At 40.9% G+C, this 12,097-nt stretch overlaps 1 protein-coding gene across 2 annotated transcripts; it reads left to right on the plus strand.

Annotated features, from left to right (window-relative positions):
- The first annotated feature begins 554 nt into the window (after positions 1-554).
- Positions 555-9,750, plus strand: spartb (spartin b). 2 transcript variants are annotated; one of them, XM_034113198.1, is made up of 8 exons: positions 555-829; positions 1,372-2,210; positions 4,688-4,885; positions 6,259-6,415; positions 7,161-7,355; positions 7,433-7,591; positions 7,689-7,779; positions 7,972-9,750. In XM_034113198.1, exons 2-8 carry the CDS (start codon positions 1,377-1,379, stop codon positions 7,997-7,999), a joined length of 1,662 nt encoding a protein of 553 aa, XP_033969089.1. In that variant the 5' UTR covers positions 555-829; positions 1,372-1,376; the 3' UTR covers positions 8,000-9,750. The 2 variants fall into 2 exon arrangements, with proteins under 2 accessions (XP_033969089.1, XP_033969088.1); XM_034113197.1 differs by having other exon boundaries at positions 8,591-9,750.
- The last annotated feature ends 2,347 nt before the right edge of the window (positions 9,751-12,097 follow it).

Genomic DNA, 12,097 nt, shown 5'->3' on the forward strand with positions numbered 1-12,097 from the left:
ACAGGATTTGATTGGCTGCCGCTTCCACCTCAGCTTCAAAAGTTGAACATTGTTCAACTTTGAATCTTGAAAATCCTGAGAATCTCCGCTCGCCTGCCCACAATGCATTTCGGCGAAAAGTGAGGGAAAGTGACGTCACCCCATTCAAAGTGAATGGGCAGAAGCGTTTCAAGATTTTTTAACGCTGCTGTGGAGACGGCCCGTAACACAGAAAAGACCTGTCTATGCTGCCCCAGAACGCTTCGTTGGAGTTTTCTCTTTTTCTTCCTGGGTACAGTGACGTGTCCAGGAGCTCCAACAAGCCGTTTAGGACAGAGAGTGAATACTATACGATGCTGTATGAGAAACCAATGTGATTTTGGAAAATTGCACAATATAAATCTATTTTAGTATACCTCAACAATGGAATTATGATCAGTAGAAATGGCCATGACATGGGCCCTTTAAATGAACGCGTGTTTAGTCAAAACAACGTCGATGCCACCATGATAATAATATATAACTTCCGGTGAATACTTTCACAATAAAACTAAAAGTACAGACACGTTTTGAGGCACATCATGTTCCATGTGATGTTTTCGTGTTGAAGCAAAGCGATACATCCTGTCACGATACTTTGGCTTTTTCAACAGTATAGAGAGAAGTCTGTGAAACATCCCTTCTCTACATTAAGTGGACTTGAAAAGGTCCGTCGTCACGTCCAACACATTACGTTAAGACAGAGGCAGAAGTCAACGTTATTCGGTGGCAAGAGGGATCATTTTTGACAACTACGTAACGTTAGCTACAAGCTAATCAAGCTGTTCTTCTGAGTTGTTCACTTACCGGGGTAAGTTGACTATGGACACCGTTAGCCCATGAATGAGCTTGTACTAACAATAACTTAACGAGTTATTTTATCGGACATCACAGTTATTTATTTATGTTTCTCTTGTTACAATCATATTATGGCGTCAGCTGTTGTTTGTGTGTCGGCAACTTAGCCTTACTTTAGAGACCTCTTTTACAACAGATGACGCATCTAAGGGGATCAGGTAACGTTGATTATAATGAGTATTCATTACATGTTTCAAATTATAAAATGACGTCTGGTTGTCAATTGGCTGCTCTTAGCTCTGTGGTCAAAGATAAGCAGTCATTTGAATGGAAATACCCTTAAGTATAAGCACATATTTTGAATTATAGGTAGGCTATTAAGTATGTAAGTCGCTTTGGATAAAAGCGTCTAACAAATGACATGTAATGTAATGTAATGCTATGGTAAACATCTGCTCTTATGCTGTACATGTTTTTACGTGAGTTCTGTCAGCCCATGTTTGGATGGATGCAGCAAGTTATACATCCAGCTAATTGTAGGCTACTTGTTTTCAGAGGGAATGGAGAAAGCTAAACAAGTTGCATTTGACAGTGCCAGACTCCAAGTGATCAAAGATGGCTATGAGAGGGCCTTTGAGTGCATAAATAAAGGACTGTCTGTAGATGAATCCGGGGACAAGTCACATGCCCTGGAGCTCTACAAGCAGGGGAGGAAGCACCTCCTCAGGGCCATCAGTGTGCCATCCCAGGGAGACGAGTGTTACGGCAGCTCCTGGGAATCAGCCAGGCAGATGCAGCAGAAGATGCAGGAGACGCTGGACAACATCACCACTCGACTGGCCATTCTGGAGACCAGCTCTGACCTTGGATCTGCACCTACACTGAACACGAGCAGTGGATCTGACCCTGATGTTGCAGACACGTCTAAAGAAGGTCTCTATCCAAAACTTTCTTCCAAAAACAAACCAGATCCACCAAACCAACTTTCTGCTAGCAGCCAGGCAGCAGGGGCTGTAGGAGGCGTGTCTGCCTGCAGCAGTAAGGGTCTCCCCCTCTCACCCACCAGACAGCCTGTGGGTCCAGTGGAGAAGCCTCCAGCTTACTCTCCTGAGGCGGCTAAAGGCCACCTGTCTGTCTCATACGGCACAGATGAGGGGGAGTTGTCTTTGGTTGGGGAAGAGTTCTACAGTCGTACGTCTAACTCAACACCATCTCCCCAAAGTATGGGTGAAGAGGGAGAGGAGCTGATGTACATCCCTCATGGTGTACAGATATTCTTTGTCACGCCTGAAGGTGAGGTGAGCGCTCCCTCTTACCCGGGCTACCTGCGGCTGGTGAAGTTTACCGGTGACCAATCCGACAGAATGCCCAACCGCCCACCAGCTTTTCTGCAGGTAAGATAAAATCAGTTCACCCCCCATAAACACACTCACACTAAAACAAATGTTGTTACTTAGCCTGAAATAACTTGATAAGCCAGCCCTCATGACCATCTAATGCAATAAGCAGGATTGAAACGTCATCACTGCCATGTCACCAGTCTGTCTCGTGACCTTTAACCTGATTTGATAAAACGTTTGCTCTGCTCATCAAGCTCTCTCTGACTGCGAGTCATCAGCAGGAGGAGACTGGTTAATGATCCCTAACCTACTACGATCGACTTTATCATGTGATTGTTGTTTACTTGGTGCCCTAAGCTCAATTGGTTTATGGATACAGTTTCATGCTCCTGGGAAATCTTGCATCAGGATCACAATTGGTACTTCACTCATGACCTACTGGAAATCAACTTCCTCCACATAAAAAAAAAAACCCATCATGTATAGACTTGGCCACAATAACCTCCACATCAAAACAACTTTGATGATCTTGTGACTATTTCATTAAAAAATATATAAATGATTATATATTTGGCTAAAAGTAAAAAATAAATAAAACGTACCTTATGTAATAGTCCATACTACACCTTATGCACAGCTCAGGGAATCCCACACAATTGCCACCGAAGCAGATATTTATTTTTTTTAAAGCATGGTTCCTGAAATGCATTGATACCAGAAAATAGTTATACATTACAGTCTGATGTTATCAAAAACAGCAGCACTATAATACATCTTACATTTAAGAAATGTATCATGTACTGTTTGTGTCAAAACAATGAGCTATGCTATGCTATGCTATGCTATGCTATGCTATGCTATGCTATGCTATGCTATGCTATGCTATGTTGTTCCCAGTAGTGATGGGAATTATGGCTCTTTGAAGGGAGCCGGATCTTATGGCTCCGTTCCTTTGCGAGAGCCGTTCAAAAGAGCCATTTTTTTATAAGGGGGTGGGGCTAATAGGTTTATCTGCGAAAGATACCTTTTATAATTCAATCAAATGTAGCCCTGTTTTGACTAATGATTTATATGTGTATCAATATATCACTTAAATTATTCAATACATCCTTTGTACTGAAGTATTCAAAAGTAAAAATTACATTTTTAATATAAATGATTTGCTGTGGCCAATTGTTTTCATTGCATTTACAGACCCTTGTAACTCTCTGATTGTAGAACCACGCAAAAAAAAAAAAAGAAGCAGATAGCAACACCTATATAGACTGACAACAAATCTTTGCTGTGCCTAAAAATAATCTTAAATAAATAACATAATGAAAATAAATATATTGCAATGCTCAAAACAGCAGCATCCAACAGTCTCTAATCCTTGGATATTACATGTCACTGCATGCATTCACTGAGCACCCGTAGCGCGGAGATCATCTTTGAGCCGGCTCGTTCGCGACCGACACATCACTAGTTTCCTGTCTACAGACAAACACCATTTTGGTTTGTTAATCAGGAGCTCATAAGCAAAATATAAGATAAGAAAGTATGTGAGGCCATGCAAACGTATCAGCTTGGGTTAAAAGTCAATAATAATGCTTTTACAGTACTTCATCCACCTTATCCGGTCTTGAGCAAATTTGTGTGATTTCTTTACATTTGATTGTCAACGTTTACCCTGCTGTTTAAAACCACCAATACACTAGTAGTGGATCATGAGACTGAAATTTGGCTCTTCATTGGGGAATTTCCCGGTTGGTATTTCCCTCAGTGACATCAGTGCAAGTAAATCAACTAAACCCTGCTTACACTGTTATGCCCTATAATCCTATTAGACATGCAGAGGGAGAGTGTGTCCTCTGGTGTCTCCTCTCCTACTGTTCACTGTTTTGCACTATTTAGGATCAACATTAGGCATGTGAGGCATGTCATTTTCAAGGTTTTGCAAACCTATACTTAAACAGGCCGTATTATGATTTTTGGGTACTTCCCTTTCCTGAGGGTATTATATGTGATTGTGTGCATTTAAAAGGTCTTCAAAAAACCTTGATACTTAGTTACATTGCTATGTATCAATCGCTCTTCTATTGGCTACCACTCCAACACATTGTATATGATTTGCTAGGGGATGTGATAACTGTAGGCGGTTGATTAATCACAACAGAGCCGGCCAACCAATCAGAGCAGTCTGGGCTCTCGAGGTCCTGCAGCACAGGCAGTATGAGGAAAATAATGCACTTTTTGAACATTAAAGCATGTAAACATGTCACAGTAAAGGCACAAAATACAAATATAAACCTGAAATGAGAATAATATGTCCTCATAAGCAGGATATTTTTGCAAAGGTTTATCCCTCTATTACATTTGTCTTGAATGTAAATTCAATTATCTTAGTTTTTTTAATATATATTGGGGCATGTGTCTCAAAAATAAATTGAAGTGTTGGTCTGATTCACATCTACTTGACTTCATTACATGTAGTTATTTATCCTCAAATCACCCATTTATATCCTTGTACCTTTTGATTCGCTTCCTGGCAGGTGTGCGACTGGCTGTATCCTCTCATGGCCGTGGACTCCCCCGTGTTGCTGTGTAACACTGGTGTGTTTATGTTTCCGGACATGATGGCGCCGGCTCCAGGTTATTATGTCGGGGTGGTGCTGTCCGCTGAGCTGTCTGCTGCTCACAGAGAGCTGTTCCAGGACCTGCTGTCCCAGATGACAGATCTCAGGGTACAGGTCAGTGTGACTCTGCAGTCAGTTTTGCAACAGCACACACATTTGATATTCTTTGGGGAACAAATGCGGCCAATACATCTGAATATATAACATAACAGGGCACCAGTTGCCATGTTTTTTCATGCTGACCAAATGCTAGAAAATGATCCTCTAAAATTAGTTTGTACTGTTAACACATTAAAATATGTGCACATAAGTATTTCAAGTCCCCACAGAATTACACAAATCCATTTGGCAAATCCTCTTGTGCCAGTGAGGGGTACAGAGAGCTATTTTAGGAAAATTAGCCTCAAGTTCGAGTGCTCAACCACTATTGGTAGTTACAGGCATGTGACAGTGGGTGTATCTTCCTATTCTTTGAAAGCTGCAATCTCACATATCAGTCATATTGTTTAATAATAACATTACCAAGTAAGTACCAGAATGCCTGAGCTGCAAATGTAAATGTTGACCTTACAAATGAGTGTTTACCATACATAAGGGTCTACAGTATGTGGGTCATAGATTTGTCCTTACACATACAGACACTTTTTGCTTATAAACTCTGCATTGAAGTGCAGTTGTAAGTCCTGGATGATATATAGTGTGCCATAATGAAGCAAGTTAGCCTGTCACTTAATAGCCTTCACTCTCCTCCTGCCGTCACTGACACATTCTGCAAATACTGCAGATATTTAATCGTTCCCTTCCATGAAAAACATTGAAGTTAATGCATTGCTTACATCATGCTTTGAGGCTTCATTGTTTTTTGCCTCGCATGAAACTCTTGCTCCTGCTTACTTCTGAGCTGGCACACATCTCCAAGTTAGCCCTGCCTCAGCATTGCAGAGATTTGAGAAAGGCAGGTGAGGAGAATTAATCAATTATAATGCTCTTATCAGCAGCAGTTGGAACAGCTTCAGAGTTTCAGCTGAAAGACAAGTGCCAGTTCAGCCATGATGGAGGTAGAGACGCTGGCTCAGATCGATGCCAAACAAGGTCATTTCTGTTGTATGCAATCAGGCTAGTCATCTTTTCTGATGGACCTGATTCCCTGTCGGCCGAGAGTAGGCACTTTTGTGTTGTTTTCAGTTTTTAGGTCAAGTAGAATTTCTTAAATTTGAGCACAAAGGGAGACTGTTTCCTGACTGAATAGAGACCTTTTAAAAGGATTTTTTTCTCTGTGGCAAACAAAAGCCACATTGTAACGAGAAGCACATACTAATAAGAGGAGCTATTGTGTTAATTTGGGGTAACTTGGAGACAAGCTTCTGGACGAAAATGTGTACAGCTTGCACAAAGTAGCACTTTTAAGTGGCATTTAGGTCTTCATTTCAGCCCATATAGTCTTGTCTTCACCTTGCAGTAGCTAACCAATGTGCCTATATGAACAGGCTCCAAAAGAAGCTGCAGAGACCATTAATCTCAGTCAGAAGGTGTCCATCGCTACGCCTCAGGAGACTGCAACAGGGGTCACAGAGGAGGATGAGAACGACGAGGAGAAGGCCCTGCCTGAGTGGAGTGAAAAGGTGGCAAGCGGGATCCTGACAGGTGAGGTCGAACTGCGTCTTCACCTTTGCAAAATCTTAAAGGGGACCTTTCATGCAAAATGCACTTTTTGATGTCTTCTATACATAAATACGTGTCCCCGGTGTGTCAGGGAACTCGCAAAGTGTCAGAAAACAAAACCCTCTCTCTTTTCATCCGTACCAAAATCTCTAAAAACGGGGGTACAAGAGAGCTGATCCAGATTTGCGTCCGATGTGACATAATATCGGAACTGTGGACCCACGGCCCTATCAGAAACGTTGCTATCAGAAACAATGCCTGACATGTTTTGTACGTAATATGGTCTTTGTTTACATTAGCAAGCATCGCTAACACTCAGAGCTAACCTGTACTGGAGAGAGTATGTGTAAAAAAGCAGGATATAAAAGGTACTCACCTTGTGGTAAACCCGCAAGAGAAAAAGCATTTGTGCTCCATACTGTTTCAGAAATAATCCTTGATGTGGTTTGGAACATGATATGTCATTTAATCACGGCAGCATGTAGCTTTATCTCCGGAGAATTTTTTTCAAGTTAAGGACCCCAAACCTGCAGTTCTCTAACAGGCCTGAAATGGAGGGATATGAGGGATGTCTATGATGTGATTTGCTCAAAATACCAAACAGATCATGCATTTTAGACCCATAATATATGCCTAAAAATAACATAATAGGAGACCTTTAATGCTTCTGTTTGTTCACTATTAGTTAGGACTCTTTGACTCGCCCTGTGTGATCCTGATCTCTCAGGTGCGTCCTGGCTAAGCTGGGGTCTGGTGAAAGGAGCTGAGTTCACAGGTCATGCCATCCACAAAGGGGCATCTAAACTCCGGGAACACATCACCCCGGAGGACAGACCCACCAACGTCAGCCCCACAGTCTCCAAAGGCCTCCATGTGGCCAAGCAAGCGACAGGGGGTGCTGTCAAAGTCAGCCAGTTTCTAGGTGACTAGTCATACCCTATCAGCATATTAAACTGACCGTCTGTGGACATCTCATTGAGTAATGCTTTGTTGCTGCAGTGGACGGGGTGTGCACCGTCGCTGGCTGTGTGGGGCGGGAGTTGGCTCCACACGTGAAAAAACATGGAGGCAAGCTGATCCCAGAGTCGATGAAGAAAGACAAGGACGGGCGTTCTAACATAGATGGAGCCATGGTGGTGGCTGCCAGTGGAGTGCAAGGTACAGTGCATTTACATGAGACATCCATAATAGGACATTTTTAGAGATGTGTCATAAAATGTGCCCAACATGCATTGTGCTCTGTGGTTTTACTCAGGGTTTGCGACAATGTGGACTGGTTTGGAAGTAGCAGCAATAAACATCACTACAAGTGTAGCATCAGAGACCGTCACCACCGTGAAACACAAGTAAGCTTTCCCTTCCATTTGAAATGAAATGTCTCAACACTGTCACATGCTTTAATATCAAACAATGCCAACAAATTGCACAACACTGCTTTCTAAACCGGTTTTTGATGTGTTTGTTGCAATTGACCTCTTGCATCATACATGCAAAACCAAACGTGCACTCACTGTTTTATTTTTAAATTTACTTTGCAGATTTAGGGGTCTACAAAACCATCTTTGACCCACCTAAAGAGAATAAGTGACATGTTTCCTAACTATAGGAAGCTATTCAACTTGTTTCACCACTAATCACTAAGACAACTTTTTTTAATGAATTGGCTGTTGCTCAAAGCTTTATAAAATCCTTGATGCTATTCTAATTCACTGCCTGTGTGGCAATTCACATGATGGTGCTGCTTTTCACTGATTCCTCAATATGTTTCTAATGGTAAATTCCCAATTTGCAACTTTTCTGTCCTGCCTTAAATTCACATCTTACCGTAATGTAGGGTTGTGTTTTAGCTATACAATGTCTCATTTTAAGTGAAAGACTTAATTTGCAAGGTATCTAATTAACTGCACCCAAAACAAACATTCCCATCTTGCTATTTTATCATGTAATGGTTTCTTAATTCATTTAAACACATATCGATATTGTGGGAAGAATACATAAAAAAGGGAGATTTTGGACTTGCATGAGTGTAATGCTCGCATAACAAATCACATACAGCATGGCATCTTTGCAATCCTTCCACTGCTTACTAATTCTTCTCAAATCCTCTGTTTCTCGCCTCTGGCTGTGACCTCTCACCCTATCTCACTTCTGATGAAGGTACGGGGCAGCAGCAGGAGAAGCCACAGACAACGCTGTCAATTCTGCCATTAATGTTGGTCGCACTGCCTTCAATGTTGACAATCTTGGGATCAAAGCTATAGTGAAAAAGACGGGCAAGCAGACGGCGCATGCCATTTTGGAAGACTACAAGCGTCCGGAAAAACCAAATGATGGGAAGCAAGTTGAGAAATCGGGCAAATAGCTGGTATTACTCTGCCTTATTATCTCAGAAATGCCTTAAAGTATAATTCTTATCAAATAAATCTATATTTAATTTTCACTATTTATAAAACGTATTCTATATTTAAAAGATAACTACTGTTCTTTGCAGATCCTTGAGTTTAATTCTCTTAAGCACTTTAATCTTTATGTAAAATAAGGTAAATGGACCTAAATGAAGAGAACCAGCAGATTATATAACCAAAATTAAGACATGGTGATATGGTATGTTGATACACTGTAACATTTAGGTATTATCAATTCACTTGAAGGATATCATTTTAACTCTGCTCTTTATACTAAAACAGCATAGAATGGTTAACTACACACTGGAACATTTCCTAATCTTCGTAAAGCATCTGTGTATTTGAGTTTTTCCCTTGGGGACTGCAATTTATATAATTTGAATGAAGGATGAAAATCAATATCCGTATGTATCTTCAGATATAACTGTATCGGACAAGAAAGTGTGTGTTTTCACTGTGTTGTTTAAAATGAGTAATCACTGCCTCTTACTGTGCCTGCAAACATCTAACTGTATTTAAAACTGAAGCTGTCTATACAGCAACATGTATTTTTGTTCCACCTTCATTAAAATGATGTTTCTTATGAACTAGGGGTGACTAAAATGTTAATGCCTACTGCTAGTCTGACTAGTCTAGGACTATCTAACCTAAATGGGTGTTCTGCTACAACATGAGGTGTGGTCTTCTGTATATTGTTTGATATAAAATAAATCTATATTTTATTTGAATGGATGAACTATTTAGCTGTGAACTTAAGTGTGATGCTAACTTTGCAAACCAATTAGTCTTTTTTTTTTAATGATCTGGTTTGTGCTCATTTAATCCAGCTTTAAAGTCAAAGTGGTTTCAGATGGCTTTCAGGTACTCGAGTTGAAATTGTCTGAAAAAAAATAAAAAAGTTGAAAAAACGCATGAATATTTTGTACATTTATTTAGAAGATTAGGGAATTCACAGCTAGCTTATGTTTTGCTCTATAAGCAGGATATATATTTGAGCAGTTCTGTTTAAATACAGAACATTATTTCTGGAATATTTTAGCCTAATACCTCCATCTAGTGTTTTGCAACATGTATGTTTACAGGATCATACTAATTGTTTATTCTTTAAAGGTCCCATGTCATGCTTTTCCGGTTATTACCCGTCCCCTTGTGTGTTATGTAGCTTTTTCTGCATGTAAACGGTCTGCAAAGTCACAAACCCTCAAAGTACACCCTGTAGCGAGTACAACTCTAACACAGAGAAGACCTGTCTAGATGCTGCCCCAGAACGCCTCGTCGGAGATTTTTCTTTTTCCATTTTTTTCTTCCCGAGTATGTTGACAACCATGCCCAGGTCCAAATGGACCAATCCGTGGAGCTCCTCACACACACACTCACTCAGCCTTATCTTTTCTCAGCCGCTGCTCCGCGGATTTCTCAGCCTGAACTCAGCCTGATCAACAGCGAGACACCGCGAAACTCAGGCTGAGTTCAGGTGAGTTTCGCGGTGTCTCGCTGTCTCGCAGACCCCACGCAGCAACCAGGAAAAGACACCAGTAATCCAGCTCACACTGTCCGCTCAAAGGACGCAGCAGCGAGTCCCGCAACGTCCCGCCAACACGGCACCCAGACCCCACTTGAAATTAAGTTGAGATGGTAAATATTCCTGATTGCGTGACATTTTATTTATATTTCTTAAAATGTTCCGCAGAAAAATACAATATGTACTATAGATGAAAGTTATCCGTTACAACAAAACAGAGAAAATTAAAAGTACTTTTAACACAATCAAAAATGTACTGTGTTTATTGCGGTCCATGTATGCTGTGCACAAAAATCTTGCACTTTTGATTCAAGGAGCTAAATAATTTGTTGGCTTTAACAAAGTCCATTGGACATTGTTCTTTTAGGGGTATGGCTAAGTTTGTTACTGTAGTCTTTTCAGGTGGGCCATAGACTTGGCCAAAATTCACTGCAACAGGGTCCACCGGGCCAGGAGTGGCATTCTATAGCATCAGTGGTAAAAGGGCGCTGCAGATCACTGTTGATAGGAAAGCACTTGAAGTTCGGTTCATAAATGCAGAGGTCGAGTTGAACCAGTTATTTATCACAGACTGAAATGAGGCAGAGAGAAATTGATCCTGGCACATTGGCAGCATTTGTCCCCGGGGAACAGCCGATTTGTCCAACAGTATTGGGGTGGGATTGCATGCCGTCAGCTGGAGGAAGCTTTTGATCCATTGTCAGAGGCTGAATGCATATTCTTGAGACATTATCTGAAATGAAATACGATGTTAACAAACTCTCACTGTAAAAAAAAAAAGAAGAAGAATACAGTTAGTGGTTCAGGCACCCATGTTCCTTGCAGTGAGCTTTAATGTGGTTTTTGGGTCTAACTGACCACTGACAAAGGCCAACAGGTCACACGAGGCAACAAGAGGATCTAATATAGGCAACCTTCGTGACTCCACCATGCACTGCGGTGTTAAGGAGTCGTGGTGGAGTCACGCATTCTGGTGAGACCAGGTTGAATATAGGATAGAGAAGCCTGGTGATCTCTTTCTTTTAGCTGGGCTCATCTTTAATATCATCTTTGGACATGTGACATACAATACATTTGTTGTTGCTTTACATTTGACTTAAACAAGTAAAGGAGAAAAATATGTAGTGAACTGGTCTTAGTCAAGTACATTTTCATAATATCATACACAACAGATAGGGGGCTTTACATCTTTACAGCCCTAGACTCCTACTGCTATGGTCCTGAATTGTCATTTTGTCTGATTGAAAACATATTTACAAAGAGGCTAGGCTACTAGTTGTAAATGTAAAGTCAAACAAAAAGTTTGTCAATAGTTTTAAGATTGTTATGCAATCTGATAAACTGGGACTTCTTGAAAACAACCTTCCGATTTTTGAGGATAAGTAATTTGCCTTTAGCAAGCCAGCTGGACAAAAGCCATGTACTAAAGTAATTGTTTGCAGCAGGTTGAACAAATTCAAAAATGCTGCCATAAAAGTAGACCCATTGTCACAGACTAAAGTCATGCAAGATGTGGCCTTATAAAAGTATGACGGCTGTTGCTCGTTTCTTTTGATACAAAAACACATGCAATAAACCATTAGTTTGACTTCTGCTCATTCTTAAGTGATGTTTATAAGAGCCCGTGTGAAATGTGTCCTTTAACCGCATCACACTTATCCATGCGCTCGTTGTGACTGACCCAATTAATTATTACCATCATCTACACCTGTGTGGGTTGGTCACTCAAAACAGTGC

Source organism: Trematomus bernacchii, unplaced genomic scaffold, assembly GCF_902827165.1.
Source record: "Trematomus bernacchii unplaced genomic scaffold, fTreBer1.1, whole genome shotgun sequence".
Taxonomy (NCBI): Eukaryota; Metazoa; Chordata; class Actinopteri; order Perciformes; family Nototheniidae; genus Trematomus; species Trematomus bernacchii.

Coding starts and splice junctions, on each gene's coding strand:
- spartb (XM_034113197.1), top strand. CDS start 1,377: ATGGAGAAAGCTAAACAAGTTGCATTTGACAGTGCCAGACTCCAAGTG. Junction 2,211..4,687: donor GCCCACCAGCTTTTCTGCAG/GTAAGATAAAAT, acceptor GCTTCCTGGCAG/GTGTGCGACTGGCTGTATCC. Junction 7,356..7,432: donor CAAAGTCAGCCAGTTTCTAG/GTGACTAGTCAT, acceptor TTGTTGCTGCAG/TGGACGGGGTGTGCACCGTC.